The following is a 22,461-nucleotide window of genomic DNA, read 5'->3' as shown; positions in this document are numbered from 1 at the left end:
CTATCTTTTACCATTTCTAAATTCTACAGAAAGTGATTATTGTTAGTGTCTGGTTTGAGCTATCATAAACTTGAGCTACTGGTATCTAATTGTGAACTTACAATATCCACCATCTAGCAGTGTGACCAGAATTATGTTATTCAGAATCAAGTTGTAACATATCCATCGCTTCCAGAACCTTCTAAAATCATTTTTCTCTAGGAAAATGGAGCCAAAATAAATTTCTTATAATTGATATTATTCAAATTAGTTATTTAGAAAAGCTGAATATTATGTGTGATTCGAAATTTCAATTATTCGGTTTTGATTACTTATTCCATCGATAATTATTTGATTTTTTACACCCACTTTTTTTCTAAACATCTAGCGAACAACCTGATGTTTAAACAATCTTTTTAAATAGATTGCATCTAAAATTTCTGTACTTCGTTAGTTCACAGTTGAGTTTGCAGCGAAATAAAGTTTTTACTGTTGATTCAGCAAATATTCCTTATTTTTGATTACCAATTGGTCATTCATTATCGAGAATACCCTTTCCAACGGGTACAGATGCGCCTGGCTGGTAGTAAATACATTATATCATTTTCTTTTTTTATGAGTTCATCTTATTACGTTAGGCATTTATCGATTTTTACCGACTAACTGGGACAAAAGGATACACTTGCTGGAACGACTAAATTGTACGTTCAAAACGAAACAGTACCAGTCAAAATAGTTTATGTATAGTCATGCCCGCAATCGCTTTGAATGTGCTTTTATATATTTCTCGTTTTTGCACCAGTGCTAAATTCAATCAAATCCCAATCAATAGTAATTGAGGGAAAAATAAAGACAATGTCGATCACAATAATAAAGGGGAAAGCGAGTAGTCATAGCCTTGAATTTTTTAAAGTATGATTAATTGAGTAATTTCTGTAAAGTATGTTATAGTTAGTTATTCATCCATAATTCCTAACTGGTAGTTCATTTAGTATTACTTAAAATCAACCACTGTGAACGTTCACTCGATTTACTAAAGTCTGCCATTCGCATAATGCATTTTTCTCGAAACTCGGAAATAACATACACAAGAACTCTTTCTATTTATTTAATAGTTTTCTATATGGTGTAAAAATAAACTAGTCCACAGCGCGGGTAGTTTTATGATCTATATGTTACTGACTTAAAGCGTGTAACGTGATGATGGGAGCTAAATGATTTTAATTTCGCCTTGATGATGTTAGTTGAGTGAAATGAAGCGCTCACCTCTAGTTTCCACTTTAAATATAGTTCAACTAAACTATCAATAACCTTTCTTTATGCCTTTAACAAACGAATATTTTGTAAATTATAAAATTAATAAGATTAATAATACAATTCATAATGTTTATGTTTTAATTAAAATAAAAAACTAACAGGCTAGTTTAGGATTATTTTTAGCTTTTATTTATTTTTCTTTTAAATTATCTAGCTAAATTGAATCATACATTTTTTTTATGAAATCACAGTACAACTGTTTGAATCAACATTTACTTAAATTTAAAAAAAATCTGATTTATTTTTAGTTAAAAATATGTAACTACAGTTATTCTTTCGTTGGCAATGTCACATATAATTAACGTTTGTGACTGCTCCATCTGGTTTGCATAAATGGAATATTCAATTTATTAACACTCATTACCAGGCTTAAAATATTTACAGACTTACAATATTGTTAAGAAATAAAATTTTGCAGAAGAAATCTTTAAATAAAGGGCTAATATCTGAAGATTTAATTTGATACTAAAAAAAAATATCGTGTAAAACATTTAAGAGATTTATTTTCTCTGAACTCAAGCTTTAAATATTTCTTTGTAAGAGAACTTGTAAATAACCATTAATACTTTAATGGTGTATGTGTGCGAAGAACTAGCTGTATTTTATTTAAATTGAAACGGAGCTTTGCAAATACCCAGATTAAACCCCGGTACCACTGGAATCAATTTGCTCGAACTGTTGGAAATAAAATTCAAAGTTCTCAGATAAATACACTTGTACCAAGGCGCCTGATTATCAAAACTATGAGGAATCTTTTTGTGAACTTTTTAAACATAATCACTGACTTTTTTAGTTTTTAGAATAACACACAGTTGATTTGTTATTTTTATTTTGACTTATTTTTTTTTTTAAATTGTTCTGTTTTATTTCCGTATGATCGAAGTAGGTTCAAAACTAAAAGCACAGAATTCCTAAACTCAATTTCATAAAGTTAATACCATCGGTTCAGTTGCATTGATTTGGTTTATAATCCGTCTTAACAATTTTTTTTTTTTTCCATGTTTGGATTTACAGACTAAGATATGGGGTGTAGTAGAACCCCAAAGGTACCGACTATACCACGCCTAAGATACAGATAAGTAGTTGCTCATTTATTTGAAACAAATCTCACGATTACTTAAAGAAGTAAACAACTCCCTAAGACCAAATATCATAAACACTGCAAAGCGCTTTCATACAAACTCTCATCAATTCCTCAATTCCTGACAATCCACATCGCCGAAAGAACAGCCAATGGTACAGTCATTTCCTTCGGGACTGACGAGTGTCCTTCATTACCTTCTACTCTCCATGCTTTACGATCCTAACACCTTATTGAACGTTGGATTGTAAATTCCTAATAATAAAAGGAAAAAACTATTTCTTTTATCAAACATGCTAAAAAACTGTGAGAGCTATAAGAGGGTAATGAGACCAGGAGATTCATGTGAATGGAAGTGGGATAGCTATGATGCATCCCTGCCAGAAATTGGCGATCATCTGCGTTGGACTGAGAAAGGTTGAATATCATCTTTTAGTAAGCTAAGACCCAGTGATGGAGGAATCTTAGAAAACTGGCTTTGGGCCGTGACCAGAGCTGGAGGTTTTTAGCGGAGGCCAGGGCTCGAGTGGAGCTGTAAAGCCGAAGATATATGCATGAATGTTTTTGTAACTTGAAAATTAAACAGAGTATCAGGTAGGGAGTGTATCAAGTTAAGAAGCTCTCAAAATGTAACTCAGGTGAGAATCTGACAAGAAAAGATATAGTGTCAATTTGCATTATTCAACAGTGCACATTTTTTTGTGACAGGGAAGAAAAAATGCTGTCACTTTTCATTTATAAAAAGTGAACATAACTTGGACTTCACTTTATATCTTGTAGATATTATACACAAGATAAAACCTAGAATGTACTGGAACGGCATTTGGGTGGGAGAAAAAATCTTTTCTCATATTGAATTGTAAAAGAAAAAGTTTTTAATAAAAGTGATAACTTGTTTTGATTGTACCAAATTTAAAGATAATGGGAGCACTTTTGAGAAAATGGCAAAATCTGGAAAATCGATTTAATAAAGTTGCATTTTCAGTTGATCAATTTGAACCAAAAATTGTTTTGTCGGTTTCCCAAGTGCACGTGTGATGGATATCAATTTATAAAACCTGCATTGACAGTGAGCTACCATCCCCGCTTTCATTCAAAAACTTATCCATCTCAAAACGTATATATTTTATATATAAATTTGGTAAATTCAAAATAGAATGAATCTTACAAGATAATGAAAGAATGAAAATCTAGCAAAGCTCTTACATCATATTTTCCTTTAAGAAAGAAAACTAAAGTTTGCTCAAAACTACCAGCAATCATTTTTGTGTTTTCAACTTTTTGCGTTTTCTTCGCAGGTAGCTAACATTTTATAATCAACTTTTTTCAGAGGAACTTATTTGCATCTTATCAAGTATGGAAGAACTTCTACATTAAATGTCGTTTCAGAAGTTTAGTTACAAATTAATTAGAAGTGAAAAATGTCAAATACAATGGCTATAAATGTTATCATAGAATAGTTGAAATAAAATTAGTTGTTTTTAATGGCTAAGGAATCAAACATCCGACATGCTTGTAATCCATCAATTGTATTCAGTAAATGGAGAACATGTAATTAGAAAATTCAAATTTAAAGGGATGAGAAACTAATCATAGATGTGCTTCTAACTATGATTACATTATGGGGTAACAAAAGGGCTGTTTTTAAACGAAAAAACTAGTAAGATAAATTAAAAACGAACATACAAATAGAACATTCCAAACATCTAATTAAAACAGAGGGTAAACATTCAATTTGTCCTGTTTTTTGATTGTTTGTTTTTTTTAAAGGATATTTTTAACAATAACCGTTACCTTAAAACGTTTTGGTTTTAATAGATCCAAAAGTCGGATACTACAGATGAAAATCGACGTCGGTGCTGAAGTGAATTGCAATTAGCCGATATTATTTAATGAATTACTTATCTAATTAGTAAAAGGTTATTAAAAAAAAAGTCCCTTTTATCCTGTTTAAGGTTTAATAGGGGAAAAAAAGGTGTTCTCGCTTTTATATAAATATTTTTTTGTATAATTCAATTAAAACTTATGGATCAGGTGAGTGAGTTCTAAAAATTTTTTTATTTTTTTTGGTCTTTTGTTACTTTTGTTTATTATCGGTTACATTTAAACATTGAAAACAAGTGCGCGGAAATTGTTGATATTAATATGATGAAAGACGGTGCGGGACTGACAATTTAATATCGGTCGGTGGAGAGCCCGAAGCTGGAGGAGAAACGGATCGATCGAGAGGGACCCACACAAACCATCACTGCCACATTTACTACCCACATCGCTCGCAGTGTCTCTGTCGCCCACCATATACCTGCTCCATTCTGACCTAGTTAACCTTGTGTATAAAAACTCCTTTACTTTAGCTAAGAGGAGCACTGAGGACATGAAGAGGGAACAGATAAACCTATGTCGCCTTTCTAATAAACATTAATAATAGTAAATTCACAAAGCGCGATAGATAGTGGCGAATGTAAAAATTTTAAATTCACCTGCGACTAAAAACTGAACATAAAAATTGAAATATAAAAATAATGCTAGTAAAGGAAGAAAGCTCTATGATCGCAACTTGTATAAAACTTTTATTGCACGATTGTGATGCATACTCCGAATAATACTTAGTCTAGACCTAAAAGGGGCGTATCCCATTTAACACGTGCGCTCAGAGAGGCTGAGCAATGCACTTCTCCCTAATCTAGTTACTTTCAATAAAATAAAAATTTCATAAGAGTTTTCCTCATTCAACATTTAATTACTCTACTTCCCATAAAAATAAATATGTTTATACTTATCGCCTAAAGCGAATGGAGCTTGACGTAATAAGGAAATGTACAGCATTAAAAACGTTGTTTCTAGCAGAAATTTGGTCTCGAGTAAAACGGCGCATGCCAATGTAGATTTGTGTAAGCCAAGGTTACCTTAGGAGAGAGTTTCTCTTATTCTGTTCAACATTTGATAACAGTAATTTGCATGTTATAGTAGACTACTTCCCGGATATCTGCGATAACATGGAACATGCAAGAGAATCAACAAAAGAAATTAGCCAATTGTAAGAATTAGGACCAATTAGGGTCTTAGTGAACGACAAGGCATGATCTTTGCTGAGCGAAGAAATTAAAAAAATTGTCTATTTTTTGGAGGGGTTATGAGCGTTTAACATTTTCTCCGTATGTCAACAGAGACAGTTGAGGACAGTTGAGTCAGCTGTTAATATCTCCAAGTATTTACTAAACAAATCTAAGGCAAAGATTCTGACTTATTGTGTGGGCCTGCTGGAATGATCAAAATACACCAGGAACCGGAATTAAGGCAACTCCAGCGCAGAAGTTATTCTCCAGAAAAACGGAAACCGATCTCCTTGAGCTGACAGGAAATATGAATCCGTGGTTTTTAGAGGAACTGAATCAGAAGATCAATATCGGGATGGATTCCGTGGAACAAGAATTTTCCGAGTTTTTTTTTTTTTTTTTTTCTTTTTTTGGCATTGGCTTCCGCCATACAGCCAGCATCGTCTAGGTGCTTATCACTAGAATATCACTCACTCTCCATTCTTACCTACAAATACATTCGCTTCACACATTCATCCCTCTACTATATACAACTATTTACATAAACTACTGCTAATGGATGGAGCAGCACTCTGTGCTCCTGCCATCCTTCTCGCTTAACCAAAATTAAAATCACGTAATCCTTCTCTAAGCATTTTGTTCCATTCATTCTGATTCGGCTATAGCTTCTAAATACATTCATATTTCATTGCTAGCTCTGCTATCGACTTAAGCACATAAATGTTGGTGGAGAATATAATGTCTTCGTAGCGAAATGGTGCATCTAAATACCTGTATATATCGTCAAACATTCGTTTCCTTTCTACCACATAACGTGGACATATCATTATTACATGTTTGAAATCTTCCTCCTCATTGCAATCTACGCAAAGAGGAGAGGACCTTCTGTTGATCCTGTGTAGATACGATCCGCACACCGCGTGGTTCGCTCTCAGCCTGCTTATTGTCGTAACAACCCATTTATTAGTGACAGTTCCCTTAAACCATGGTTGTCTAGGTAACTGATCTGCCATAGTTTTATAGAATCTACCTTTATCACCATTATTGTAATCTGTCTGCCATTTTTGTAGTGCTGCTTTTGCAATTATACCCTTGATATCGGTGTGTGGTAATTTATAATTAGCCATTTCCCCACTATTGGTGGCTTCCTTTGCAAGTGTATCAACAATTTCATTCTCTTTTATACCACAATGACCTCTTACCCACAAAAAATTAATGCAGACTCCCTTCTCTTTAAAGATGGCAATAGTTTCTACAATCTCTGCGATAATATGATTCATTCCTGCAGACTGAATTTTCCGAGTTGGTCTTTAGTATTGTTCACTGTAAATTAAAAGGATTTAATGATCAATGTTCTTTGCTGTGTGGCCATCTTTCTTAGATCAGAAGTAGTCAAGTTTAAAGGTGAAAGAAAAAATGTTCGAAACGTTAGGAATGAAATTAAGCGTTCATAAAACAGTTTTAATTAGCAGAGTTTTTACGTTAATTGCTTTAGATACAAAAATAAGGTAATCCACAATTTTGAGGTAGGTAATAATTAAACTCTACAAGTGATTAGGATATTAAATGGATTTTATTTCAAATAATATTTAATTAGCCAAATAGTCAGCTGATTAGAACAAAAGAAAATGTGGTTTTGTTTAATTTAAAGAAAAGAATGGGCAAATATTTATTACAATGTAGAATTAAAGCTGTTGAGAGAGATAGTGTTATTTGTTCCAACTGGAGAATGTTCAGTGTTTGTGCAATGTTCAGTTAGAATGGGCCACTACTTCAACAACATTCCCGGAGTTCTCCGACAAAACAATGTCTACCTCCGACCTATGTACTAAGCGCCATCATTCCACATTTTTACCTCAAATCATTTCTAAACAAATTGTCAGTCAGTAAACAAATCATAGCATAAACTAGAGAGTACATCATGATTCCTTATTTATTTCATATATTTGGTGACTGCAGTAGGCAATTTAACATCTAATGTAATTTATGTTTTATCGCATAGCATATCGAAAAGGGTAACACCTATGTTTTGCACATCATTTTGAAAAATTTAACTTCAGAGACTACATTTATTGTTTATGGTTTTTGGAGATGGATTCATTGATCCCAAAGGAAAAAAGATTATTGCCAATTTCAGTCATAATATTTTATTATTCTTTGCCAAGCTTTCGACTTAAAGAGTAGATCGTGTTCTGGACTTATGCTTACAGACAATTATAATGTTTTCAACATCAAAGGATTGGCGTGTCTTCTGTCCGGACTATTTAGGCACTCACTGGGCGTGCACTACCAAATCATTGCCATACATTTCTTTTCATTGATGAGAGTCTAATCAATTACTCTTTTTATTGATGAGAGTCTAATCAATTACTCTTTTCATTGATGAGAGTCTAATCAATTACTCTTTTGCTTGATTGATCCGCTTGAGTTGAATCCTAAGTCTCCTCTGTTACTTTTTTCAGCCGTGTATTAAACATCCGCTTGCTTCCCCAACTTTGCTATTTCTTTCAGTTTTTTTTGATATTTCAGAAATCAATTTTAATGCAGTCTATTTTATAAAAGCCTATTTTCTGCCTGGATTAACCAATGGAAACAACCCGCATACTTGTTTTTAAATTATTTTTATCGCAAAATAGCCACTGAAAAACTGGTTGTTATAATTTAAAAATGGTATAAATTATTGAAATATTATTGTATAAACAATATTCAGCTCAACTGTGAAATTATAATTCTATAATATTATTATAGTTCTGATGAATTTAAATTCTAGATTTAGCATATCTGTGCTCTGAAGCAACAAATTTCTGAATATACATTGCTCAGTGTTTAACAAAAATAATAAAAACTGAGAAATATAATGTACGTATTACAAAAATTACATTCCTTAAGAACAAAGCGGTTATGAATATTGCTGCATGCATTAAATGAACTAAAAAAAAAAATATTTACAAGGATTCTCTTAAAATATTATAATGAAATTAAATGGTATAGGTTTACTAGTTTTGATATTATGAAACCAACTTCTATTAAAAGTTCTCTCATAAAACGTAAGTTGTTAAGTGCTACAACAAAAATCCACAGATTCAACCGTTATTAAATTAATTTTATACATTTTTTCCTTATTAAAAGTTTTTCTTTTTTAAGTTAAAGTAGTTTTAATCTTTATATAAATATTAAGCATAACTCCTTAACATTTTGATAAATTTTTTATGTTCGAATATAAGTAAAAACCTATGGAAGTGGTGGAGTGGCACCTACCGCAGTTATAAATGAATATGTACAAGTTATATTTATTTCTGCTGGTACTTATATCGATTTTTTTGAAACAGTTGAAAATTATAATTTAATCAAAATATAGTATTTAAATGTCGGTAATTGGAAAGGACATCAAAAAGCCAGAGAGAACTCTCCTTAAAAGAAGAGTTCTTCAAACATTCCATAGTAACAAACTTAATTTTTCTTATTAATTTAATGCCGTCAGGAGCAAATGAATTAGAAATCCAAGTTCGTACTGGACTTGGAACAGAATTAATGGCAACGTGCTTTTATTGGACAAACAAATGTTTGCCCATTGAAATTTTTTTTTATTTAAAGATTTAGGCAAACTGTTTAATTTTAACTTTAAAAAAACATGTCAAATTTAGAGGATTTCATCCCAGAACCTCCGTTTTAGTGAATGAGAAGCGCATTACCCGTAAGATTACAAAAATCTTCGGATTGCCACGTTCCACTGTCCATGAAGATAGCAGCGACAAAGATTCAATAAAAATGTGATTATAGAGAAGCTGTAAGTGGAAGTTTTGGGTTATTCGGAAGCAAAGAAATCAATTGCACTTAATTAGTGTGAAGAAGGAATCGAGATAACAGTAATGGAGGAGTGACGTGCGAATGTTTCTTTTAAGACAAAACTACTTATTAGTTCCGTTACTAAATGAAGCCGCGAGATTTTGCATTTATGAATTTAGGCCCTACCAGTCTCCATAGTACTATTTATATGTCAATTTAGTTCCATCCTTTTGAGAAATAGCGTGTAGGTTCTCTGTCTGTCTAATTAAAGCACAGAGATACTTGTTAGCATAATTACTTAATTGGAAGTGTCAGTAGTGTCGATGTCAACAGTTTGACACAATGAAGTTACTCTTTACTTTGTTTAAATTCTAGACGTGGATCAGGGAAAGAAGATAAAATGGTGGTGTACCGGTAAATTATATTAGTACACTGCCTTGTGGCAAGCCAGTGCAGATTGTTCTTTGGAGAGCTCGCCATCAAGTCTCGCTGAAAACAGCGATCAAATAAAGTTGCAGGAGAAGATAAAACTAAGTGGGAGAGAAGTTTAAAGTTTAGGTAGAACTTACTCTAAAGCTGTACTGTTGAACGTTGAGCCCAGTCAAGGAAAATTCCTCTCAATACTTCTTATTTTCAATAGCCTAAGAAATAGTGTATAATCGACTATCAAGGACTGATCGTGGCGTGTTGATAGCGAACATAATTTGGGCTTCTAGCTCAGGAAATAATCTTTAGTGGAGGATTTTTTCCAAATTATTTGAACAATGAAGGAAGGATAATAACCGGTCTAAGGAAAGGACTTCCTCCTCAGTAAGCTAATGAATGTAGGAATGAAGAAATTGAAGAAATAGTTCAGAAGGAAAAGAAAATGGGTTGCTAAATATAAACTTTCGAAACTGGCGTAAACCTTAAATAGAAGCAAATTGCTTGGCCGGAAATATCCAGGATTTTTTATAATTTTACTTTTCTTGAAAACATTTTCACCGAATTTATCAAAACTTGTAATACTAAATGCAGAAATATAAAACCAATGTTGGAGGTAACCAACCATTAAAACTGATCCTATGACTATACTAAAATGGTGTCCATTACCAAATCAATAACAAACATGACGAAATCTTCAGAAAAATTAAGTAATAAACTTAAATGAATCTCATGAGATCGGTAATAATTAAACAGAAATAAATACGGATGTGAAAGTACGTACTTCTACGCACCATTGTTGAACCAGGAAACCACAGGAGTTTGGTAAGAGAAGTACATCTCTTAAGTTTTAGTAGATTCAATGATAGATGCGATGTCAATAGGGAATAGCGTAACTAGTAGATAAATACAAGTTATTGTTAAACTTTCATAGAAATATTGACGATCAATCTACCTTATATTAAAAATGTACTTTACTTAATGTTAGATAACCAGAAAACTTTTATCTTTCCAATACCCATTACGTAAACTTAAATAGAGTTTATGTTTAAGTTAAGTAGTTTAGCAGAAGTTTTACTTGAAGTTTCAAGTCTTACGATCATAAGAGAAAGGATAGCGATGTTGTAAATGTTTAAAACAGAGTAGTGAGAATAGAATAAAAGATTATTAAAGAATGTTTGGCCATTTTAGTTGTTCAAGAAATATCTTCAAAATAATAGTCAAATCACGATGAAATTCTTTTTATAACACCTGAAGTCCGATAAGCTAATCAAATCCACCAGCGGAAATTATGGTGAGACACCTATAAAAAGAATACCACCAAGGGAGGTATTTTATTTTTAAATTGCTTTAACTTTATTATTATTAAAGTAAAGATGAGTTTTCAATTCAGAGACCTGGGAGAAAATTCACTGTTTTTAGATGTTCAATGTTTGGGTTTGTGTATATTGTCTATCAGTTTGAAATTATTTCCAAAATAGTTGCATCGAACGTAGTTCTAAAACTTTTATAAGAATCATTTTCCAGGAAAGTTCATTTTTAGATCATTTCTTGGCGAAGAGGGTGGTCAAGATTAGAATCATTTAGTGAAATTTAAGGAACTTGGTATGATATTAACAAAGATTAAAGGAGTTATAATATATAAACATTCCTAGCTGAGGCGATGTTGTAACCCAAATTACATTTCAAGTTTTTTTTTTAAATCGCTTGCTATTTCTCTAAAAACAAATCCAACTGATCTCTTTATCTAAGAAAACTTACTACTCATGTAGGAGCAACAAGTTTTACTGGAAACTAAGGTGAAAATTGATTTCAGAATGATTGCGAGATATTAGCGCTTCCGCAGTTAAAATTCCAAATTTAAGAGAAAGTCGTGAGAGTAAACTCGCCAAATTTTTGGAAGAAAGGATTTAACAAAGAAATCCATGGGAAATCTAAAGATTACGTCCAAAACACTTTATTTAGCCGTATTACATGTTTTAAAAATTTAGTAATGAGCTTAAATTAAAAGGGGAAGTTTATATTATGATAAATTTAATATCTGTAGTTGAAATAAGTTGAAATAAAGAGATGTTTGTAAGAGATGATTTGTAAAAGTTATACAAGTGGCCAGGTTAGGGAAATGAAAGTAACGGCTACTAATTGAAAACTGGTGGTCTCGAGAGTCAGCTTCGTATTAGCTGACCGATATAACTGCCAAACATATGGTCAGCTAGATAAGATACTACATATATATACAGTACCTTATCTAGCTAACCATACGCTTTGCTCTTCCCTGCCAACTCTCTCGGACTTAGAGGGGGTAACCAAACCCATTGCACCAATAATCTCTCTTGGGAGTAACCAAACCCTCTGCACCAATAATCTTCTCTTCTTCAATTTTTATCATTTATTTCCCCTTAGCTCGTCCTTATCTTTTTATATCATTAGCTTCATCTACGTTATTGAAGTGACGAAATAGTAATTAGATAGATTTTGTTTTGTTTTTTTTTTACGGTAATTGTTGAATGTTTTTCTGACTAAGAAGTCTCAACCTTAAGATTTATTGTACTAATTTCTGACAATAAATTTTAGCAATTTTTACAATAATTAGAGTTCACCGTTTATTTAAATTGGCAATAGTATTACATTTAAAATTAAAGTATATTTTCAAAGTAATTTAAGCAAAAATATAATTTTTATTATATAAAAATAATAATAATAAACATAATTTATGAGAATGTTTTATTTGGTATTTATCTTTGAGATGGGTTCAAAAATATGGGAGGAAAAATACAATGATAAGTTTGAGCTTAAAGCAACCATCCAAATAAAAATCCTCTAATAATAACTTACTTGTTTTTATTATTTTTTCTTTACTACACGTAAGGAATTCATTCATCAGTATAGTGATCTTGTAAAATTCCCATGTATTTAAAAAATGATAAGTGCATAATTTGTACAGCCTTCTCTAGTGTCATACTTCCTTTTGCTCTTTCACTTTATGGTAGGATTTACAAGATTTTAGTTAAGATTAATGAATGGATCTCTCAAGCAGTGAGAACCCCTATCCGTTTCTCGAAATTATAAATTTCCTGTAACTTTCCTATCAAAGTAATTCCACCGTTCGTTCGGCTTAAGATAAATAAAAAAACACAAACAAACGAACAAGAATAGAGAACGCTACTTCTCTTAACTTTTTCATTTCGTCATTTAGACGACAATTTAATGACTTTCAATCTTTTTCTTCCATTAAAATATTTGTCAAATTATCGCTGAACTTGTATACAATGACCTATTGATGTTTTATTAAAAAGATAAATAATTAATTTCAAGCAAGCGTTGCGCTCTTTATTAAGAATTAGTAATAAAACGAAATGTTAATATAGATTTTGGATTCCTTTTTGGTTAGAAAGTTTACTGTTTGGGGAAGCTGAAAAGTTAACTTTTTGATATTTTTACAAAACAATGGTTTCATTTGATCCCAGATATGTCTCTGATATTAGAGAGTAGAGTTAATAAAGAAGATTAAACATTTTCTTAGAAAAGAAGATAAACTACATGTTGCCAATTTCAATTAATATAAACGACCCATCCTTATGTACACACATAGTATAATACAGGTAATTAAAGTTTAAGTTAAGATCTAGCAAACTGCGCAATTTGCTGCAAAAAGAGGTTTTGATAAATGAAACAACAGAAGGGATCTTCAGGACAGTAGTCTGTTGTCAAGGCGACAGTCTGTACCAGCTAACCTAAACACACTAATTCTAGGGATTAGCGAGTGTAACTGGCGCCGCCGCAACCTCCAAGTCTAAATAAATTAAATGTCTTTTCCATTAAAGAACAACAACATTCTTAGACTAAACGGAAATTTAAAAAAAAAAATAGACATCCTTGGATAACACTGGAATTGTCGGTGATGATTATACTTCGATGATACAGAATGCCCTCAGCTATTGCGAATAGTGACTTATGTGTGTGATTACATGTTGCTATTGAGTGTACTAACAATAACCTAGATGTGGCTGAGTAAATCCAAAATACAGAACCCATCAACCACCAGAGAGTCAGGAGTTGCAGGGTCAATGGATCTGAGTTGTTAAGCTAGGTTACCCGAGAGATGCCAAAATCTTTGGTGATACATCTGTGCAGTTTTGAAATTGTCTGGAATGGCATTTATCCATTGATAAATACTAAGGAAATTATAAGGTCGTGTGGCCATCGATGCCGTAAGCGTCGATGGCAGAGTATGAGAAAAGAGTATGCTAAAGGATTATAATGAGGCTTAGCATCTGGAGTGCAATTTTTAGAAGGATGTGGCAAGTGGGAAGACGAAGGAATCGTTGAAGTCAGTGAATTATATAAGGCTAGAACATGGAATGGATGGACAGCCGGTGATGTGGCTAGGATTTTATACTAAAGAGTTTGAATTTGGTTCAGGTTAGAACGTGTATGAACTTCAACGGTTGTATTTTGCTAAAACTGATACTAGTAAAAAATGTCTACTATTCTTTTCTCCAGTTATAAAAATGATTAGAAAAAATGATGATAAAAGCAGATTTTATTTTAAAGTGAATCCTTAATGAATTTTTCCTTCAAGTGTTTCATGCACTTTTACTCATTATTAGAGAATGATAAAGTGTCAACTTGATATCAGCGTATCTATATTAAATAAAGGTAAATTTTCACAGTCTTGTTTAGACAGCGATAACAATTTCCATTGAAAACTGTATTGAGATAGTATCATCCGTCAAAACAATAAGCAAATGTAGAAATTTAAATATTTAAAAATAATTTACATATTTACCTATAATGTAAATTTTTCAGATACATGGATACTAAATATTGTTTGCCAATTTGTAATGGACAGATTTAACCACCTAACTTAAAGCTTGGTGATTAGCTTTACAATCATTTAAAAAAAAATCCCATTCAGCAAAATATAGCTCAGTAATATGAGGAAATATAGCTCACTAATATGTAGAAATACATCGGGGGTTCATAACAAATAATTAGTTCCTCGATTGGAATATATAAAGATTCGGGAAATCTCCGTCAATTAATAACAAGTCCGGAACAAGTCAAAAACTAAATTACCTAGATTATTTTTTGTATAATAACATGTGGAATAAATTTCTGAAGACATGCGAGGGTGCACGGTGACTATTTTCCTCTCTATTAAGGAAATCCTCACAAAAGCAGCTTATAATATTCAAAACTTGTTTTAGCTTATGTTCAAATAATGAATATACAGTTCTATATTGAACTACTTTAGCAACACTGTACTGCTCTATGTACTATTAGAATATAAACGCTAATTATTTCTAAAAATAATAAATTTACCTCAGAGTTGAAAATAAATTTATATAAGTATATACAAAATCCCTATCAGGAAACATGCATCATCTTAGAATTGCAGAAAATAAAAGATAGGTGATGCTCAATTTATGAAAATAATTAATTATTCGATGTAAAACACCTTATCAAAGGTTTAGTTCAATAAAACCTCTTCCCTAGTAACTTTGCGCGTGAAAAAGGAATATTTAAAGAAAAGCCCGAAATATGGTTTTATTTATTAAAATACAAATACAATAAAATAAAATTTTTGTTCAGTACAGTACAAAAAACGATCTGCATGCACTAAACTTGTTTTTTCAAATTAAATCGTCATTTTCCGGATTTTCTATAAGAAACCACATATTATCTCATTTTCTTTACAAAGATGAATGAATTCCATACAAAATGAAACTCTTAAGACAGTAACTTTCAATTTTCATAATCATAAGTTATTGTATTGGATTTCTATCCATTTTCTGTACTACAGCAACATACTTAATTCACCGCAACATTATATTGGTTGAAAACTACAATAAACTGAGTTGCCACTTTAGGAGAGAAGTCAAGATCTCTACTCCAAAACCTCTTATCAATTTTCATGAAAACAAAGTTGTAAGAAAATCTCACAATTTTCGATAAAATGAATATATCAGTTTAAATAAAACACAACATTTTCTTTCCTGTATTCTTTTTCTAACTCAAAGGACCTCGGGACGAGTATTACCAGTAGAATATAGACAGTTGAATAAGATCACAATACTCCTGACATCATGGAGGAGAGAAAATAAAAAGTTAGAATAAAGTTCAACTGAAATGTAATTTATTGTGAATAAGATAATTTACTTTAAATAAAACAAGATAATCGGACTATTATCGCAACCATTTATTTTATTATTTGTCATTTTTCAAAGTCAATTTTCTACCAGACGGAAAAAATTAGTTCTAAAACAAAATTGCCCTCTAAATTTGAAGGTAGGTATAAGCCGAAAAAAATCCGTTTCAGGCTCTCAAAGTAAATATTTTTAAAATGTAGGATGCTTAAATTTGATATTTCTGTATATTGCTATATCAAGGGATCTGAAATAAATTATTCAGTTCAAATCTGATACCTGAGATTTGGAGTAACATTTGGAGAATCATTCAAAGAAAATAAAACGAAATAGTATAATAGTATAGGACACACTTGGTTTCACTTAGTACAATGTAATGTCGTTGATAGAAACCATGGCCCAACCTATTGAAATTGTGTGGAACTACAAACAATCTATAACCAACATAACATAGTGTTATAGTGATTATTGTTTTCACTGAAGGAAATTTTTAGTGTAATAATAATTCATTTCATTTATTTTTTAGGAAGGAAAACTATGTCATTATTACGTTGAGGACAACTATATAAAATGTATTCAGAAATACTTCAACACCTGTAGAAAGTAATTGTTTTAAGTAGCAGTAGTTTTTCATACCAAATATTCTTTCCTACATAAGAATTATTGTACATACTCGTACATATACATTTTAACATATACATATTAAAATAATATTTGGGTAAATTATATTAGTTTGCGTTAAAGTTAAACTTCAATTGTAAAATGTATCCATCCGGGCCAGACGTCCTTTTTTTGGACAATAAAGAGTGTGATATAAGACCCTTCATGGGCAGGCATGCAGATGATTTGCAACACTCGTGTAAATGCAAATTAAACATCCCAACGTATATGTGTTTAAGTCAACTGCTCGTTTTAGGTAAAATTAAATGTTCTATACTTTTATTTTTGGTGTAAGTTAATGAAATAATTTTTACATGTTTAATTATTAAAGCACAATTGGTAAATTAAATCTCCTCTAGTTGTCCAGTAGCTGTTCTTTTCAATCTTCTTTCCTATCAGAATCCACTCAGCAAACTACTGCAGATTTTAGGAGCACATTATCAGCTCTTTAGCATAGCTATGTACCTAACTATTCCTTGATTCTAATCATAAACATCATCATATTTTCGACCTTGATTTCTTGAGTACATTGAAGATAGAGTATTACTCTAATGTTGGTATCACCAAATACCGTAGCCGATAGGTTGCTAAAGGAACCATAGCCTTTGAATTTTGAGATGATACCAGGGTTCGAAAGTAAAGATCTCTTTTAGGATTTAGTTCTTTTAGAAGTGGATGAAAGCAGTGCCGAATAAGGTGGGACAAGTTTAAGGATACTGTTATTCCCGAAGGATCCGTTACTGCACCAACCACGACGAGAAAAAGCGCTGTGGTATAGATTTCAATAGAGTGCATACATCGATAACTATTCCAGTTTGTTTCTAAGACAACGTCCAAGGGAAGCAAGATGGCATACTAGCGAACTAAGAGAACTGCACTTAAAAACTGCATGTAATATCAGAAATTTAGGCAAACCAGACCATAAATAAAAACAAATATTAAATAAAATTAATTATTTTCAAAAGAAGACTTTCTTAGAATAGAATCTAAATTAATGGGTATATCACCTAACCTTTAGATCGTTCTATAGATAAAGCTGCAATAAGTATTTAACCAACTTACTCGTAACGAACTTTGTTACAGTTTAGCACTCATACATTTTAAAAGATCGGTTAGAAGCATATTGAAACTCAAGCTGTAAATATGATTTATTCATAACTTAAGGTGTCAGATACCATTAGAGTCTTGCAAAAGCAATGCACTTGTAGATGAAACTTTTTTTATCGGGGTGGCATAGCAGAGGAGAAGTTAATCGACTCGAAAAGGTCTTCCAACATTTGTTATTAATAATAAGACGCACTTTCTGATTTGGAAGAACGTTTCCTGCAAAATAAAGAATCCAAAATATCTCAAAATTGTAACCAGTATATATTTCATATAGCAGCCACAATTTTTTGCGTTTTTTTTTTCTCGCAAATAGTTCTCTGAGAATTCTTCATACTTAAATCGCTTTCTGCTAGTTTGTGTTGTTTTAATTAGATTGTTGAATTACAACAAAGAAAACAATTTATTTGAGCTGTTGATCTCAAGGATTCCTTTAAAGCAATATCCCGAAATTATGTAATTATTTTTTCTCTCTCTCTCTCTCTCCTAAACCTTCCATTTCAAAGAGATTCCTTCATTAAAAAAAAGTGGTAGTTTTAATTTTTTAGCGTTTTTGAATCAGCTTTACAGATTTTCCCTTTTACTTTTGGCTAATCATACACCCAGATTACTTTGGATTCCATTAGGATTAGTAAGTCAGTTTATATCTCACTGTTTCTGCAGATTTACTGTGGCACCCTTTAGATCACAAGCCAAATGTGCTTAACTACACTCTGGGGTCTGGTTACTGGGTAAATCTTCAGGCAGGAAGGGATGAGTTATCTTTTTTTACCTAAGAGTCGAACTCATCCAAAAGTTTGACCATTCTCAAATTTTTTGAAATAATCTGACCCACCCACTTCCACACATACACAAATGGATATCGTGCATACAGACCATTTTCTAAAAACCACTTTTTTGGAATCATTGAACTTAAAAACGAATATCCGCGGTAAAAACTCTAAATCGCAAATCTGACGCGATTGCAATATTTACCCTTATATAGAAGTAAGAACAGTAGAAGTAAACTTCTGTTGAGTTAGGAATTCATTTTGTCTTTATCCGGTCATATTTCTGAACGGGGTAAGATTTACAGAGTTAATATACAGAATTGTTAATAATTTTAAAGAGGATGTTTTACGTTGTTTTTAACTCCCCTCTTGAAGAAGATAAATGTTTAAGACGAGGTGCTAAAAATATATTTCGAATCGAATTACTTTAAAATCGGTTTACGCGTTTAACCGCTGTGTTTTTGCTTAAGTGTGAAGTTTTTCTAAAACCGCTGTAAAAAATATATATATATACAGGGTGTTCAGCATAAGACTACCGTAACTTCGGGAGGCGATTCTGGGCATCATTTGCAACAAAAAATTCCATATAAACTATGGCTCGATTCGGCTCCGTTTTATAGATATTTTTAATTTTATGTTTTTTCAAGGTGTTACTACTTTTTAGCAAACAGTTGTCTATATTTCTAAAACTATTAAAGCTACAGCTATTTTAATAAGCTCATTAGAAAGAAGGTTAAATTTCCTTTTAAATAAGCTAATTTGTATTCCAAAATAATAATACAAAGTATTTCAAATTGTGGCCCAAACATAAAAAATAGCAAGTTTCTAATTTTTTCCAAAAACTTTGACTTCATTTTTCTCAAAAACATTTTATATGAAAAAACAGTGCACTATTCAGGAACAACATCTACATACGATCACCTTTCGAACGGTATAAAATAATTGGGATTATGTTAAAAATTGATGCAGAAATCTGGGATTAATAGCAAAAAAGTAGGCCTCAAAACAGCGTCGGCATGAAAGGAATTCACCTACCATAAGAATATAACTGATCAGACTCATCAAATCCAGTACGATTTTTTGCAAACGTGTAATTTAATAATTAATTTATTTAAGAACTATATTCAAAAATACAAAAAATCACATTAAAAATAATAATCGCGATATTCAATATTCGAATACGTTGGCATAATGATAGCAAAATGACAACTAAATATCTAATGAAAATGTAGACTTTTAACTATCTTTTCTTTTTGTTGTATTTATTTTTTTTTATAAGCCGTATTAGGATAAAACATGTCAGTTTTCAACTTGGAGATTAGAGCGATAAGTAAGTTCTCGGCTTATTCTTTAGCTCTTCAGTACCTGTTAATTCCAAAAGTTTATTGAGTAGTTCAAGAAAATCTGTGATTTATTCACATTATTTGGCTTATTTCTTTAATTAACTAAAGAATAACACACAGATCTAAACTCGTTAAACGAAAATCCTTTCTTTCGAAATTGGTACCTAACACTCATTTAACATCATATTCATTTTTCTTCTTTTTATTTTATTTTATTATTTATAATGTCAATTTTATATTTTTGAATATAGTTCTTAAATTAATTAATTATTAAATTACACGTTTGCAAAAAATCGTACTGATTTGATGATTCTGATCAGTTATATTCTAATGGTAGGTGAATTCCTTTCGTGCCGACGCTGTTTTGAGCCTACTTTTTTGCAATTAATCACAGATTTCTGCATCAATTTTTAACATAACCCCAATTATTGTACACCGTTCGAAAGGTGATCGTATGTAGATGTTTTTCCTGAATAGTGCACGGTTTTTTCATATGAAATGTTTTTGAGAAAAATGAAGTCAAAGTTTTTGGAAAAAATTAGAAACTTGCTATTTCTTATGTTTGGTCCACAATTTGAAATACTTTGTATTATTATTTTGGAATACAAATTAGCTTATTTAAAAGGAAATTTAACCTTCTTTCTAGTGAGCTTATTAAAATAGCTGTAGCTTTAATGGTTTTAGAAATATAGACAACTGTTTGCTAAAAAGTAGTAACACCTTGAAAAAACATAAAATTAAAAATATCTATAAAACGGAGCCGAATCGAGCCATAGTTTATATGAAATTTTTTGTTGCAAATGATGCCCAGAATTGCCTCCCGAAGTTACCGTAGTCTTATGCTGAACACCCTGTATATATCTCGGTATAAGCAGAAGTTACTTTCTGTGAACTTATTTTGACCTTCCTTCAATTTTCATCTCTAAAAAAACAAATTTATGTGCATTGTTATTTTAAAAATTAAAATTTAATCTGCAACGAGAGAACACTGTCCGGAGGCTGGCCGCGCAGTGAAAGAACCTCCAAGCGCCAATCATATCAAATTTTGTTAAAAAAAATCTTGATTTCTGATAGAAGAGATCTAATTTTTTGAAAAAATACTATCAAATACATTGTAACTGTTAGAATAGTTCAGTTAATAGCAAAAAAAAATTATTTTCTTTTCTAAGATTATGCAATTTTTTTATTCCTTATTTATTTTAAATTTCGTGAAATACCTAATTTGCATTATTTGCTAAATATGTTCGCTGTTTTCAAAAATTCTTTTCTTTTCAAAAAAAAAATCTGTATTTAGGAAATTTTCCCAAAGTACTAGATTATTTTAAAACTCTTTTTGTAACAATGAAAATCTGATCGTTAATAGATTTTCAAGTTATAAGCTTCAAAATCTGTTCACAATCCCGTTTTCTAATTTGTTAAAGTTTGAAATCAATTTGTTCCAAGTTTTATTTTAAATTTTTCTTTTTTTAATTTTTTAGTTGATGCCAAAATTGGTTTTTTGTTCTTTTTTCCGCTTGACAATATGGTAGACATTTTTCAACTAACTTTGAAAACACAGCGAAATTAAAAAAATCTTAATCGGTTTTACTATTACTTACTAAATAATACAAATAAAAATGCTTAAAAGATAAATAAATAGGTAAATAAATGTTTCAAGAACTTAAGATATTTTGTTTTAAAATATTTAATGATTTCCGTCATCGCGCTATTAAGAATGTACTTTAATTGCACAAAATTATCATTGGAATTTTTTTTTAAGTCAAATACACTGTATTTTTTTGTTAATATTTCTTAGACAAATTGAAATCAAGTATAATTTTAAACTAACATGCTTTACAAAATGCTGTTGCTTCAAAAATTAAAAAATAAAACGTCAGTTAGGGTTAACATCGAAGAGATCTATCTGAATGTACATTAGTCTAGGGTAGAGGCTATTTCTCATTCACTATTTTAAAAAGAGGTCCATTGGAAGAAGGATAGTAGACAAAACTTGAAAACGTTAGAGGAAGAGGGTAAATGGTTTACAAAGAGAATATTCTATATAATTTCTTCCATCCAGGAACACAAGAAGGGAGGAACAAGGGAATGAAATCAGCTTATTGTTAAATCAAATTTAATGTTTGACATCAAAATTGAATTAACTCAATATTGTTTATTTAAATTAAATAAATTTTATTAAATTAGATGTAGCTTTTTGTCTTCTTTGTTCAGTTTAATTTATTTTCCAGAGGGATTTTCGGATACAAGCAGGCAAGATGTGTGAAAGTGCGGGTGTTGCTACTTACCATGTGCATGGTGGAGGGGTATATCCATAGTTGGGAAACATCCGCACTATCCGGGCTGCCAGGGACTACTGAGCCGCAGCAATCCCCCTCCGGCACTGCCATTTCCACCCACTACACCCGATTCTTTCAATGACCATCTCTTTTCAACACCTCTCTATCCAAATACACCCACTCTCAGTGCGAGAGAGAAAAAAGAAATTATTATTTTAATTCATCCCTTTCATTTATTGTTTTATCGTTAATTTTCCCTCTCCTCTACGAAAACAAATTATTTATTATAAAATGAGTAAATTAAATTGAGATTTAATTAAGCATGAAAGCTAATCAATGGTTATTTTTATAGGTAACTAATTTTTCTTAAAAAACTGATGAGAAACCTCCATATATTTTGCAGTTTTTTAATTTCTCAATAACAAAACAATAAACTTCAACTGCTGAGAAAGATATTTATTTTTAATAAATTTATATGATATTATTTTCAATTTTCAAACAATTATAGTGACTCATT

The 22,461-nt window shown here is 31.2% G+C and overlaps 1 protein-coding gene across 2 annotated transcripts in view; it reads right to left on the bottom strand.

The window, feature by feature from the left end:
* The window catches only part of LOC141449813 (sodium- and chloride-dependent glycine transporter 2-like), a 70,440-nt gene extending 48,362 nt beyond the window's left edge, over window positions 1-22,078 (bottom strand). The window contains exon 1 of one of the 2 annotated variants that reach the window (XM_074119621.1): window positions 21,954-22,078. In XM_074119621.1, the coding sequence (XP_073975722.1) occupies window positions 21,954-21,981 (28 nt within the window). In that variant the 5' untranslated portion in view covers window positions 21,982-22,078. Of the gene's footprint in view, window positions 1-4,171; window positions 4,324-21,953 lie in introns of those variants that run through there. The other variant, XM_074119622.1, reaches the window with a different exon arrangement.
* Window positions 22,079-22,461: the final 383 nt, after the last annotated feature.

The sequence above is a fragment of the Rhodnius prolixus genome, unplaced genomic scaffold, assembly GCF_049639745.1.
Source record: "Rhodnius prolixus isolate KJV_2025 unplaced genomic scaffold, Rpr scaffold_2, whole genome shotgun sequence".
In the NCBI taxonomy this organism is placed as follows: domain Eukaryota; kingdom Metazoa; phylum Arthropoda; class Insecta; order Hemiptera; family Reduviidae; genus Rhodnius; species Rhodnius prolixus.
This window is presented reverse-complemented; position numbering and strand designations above follow the sequence as displayed.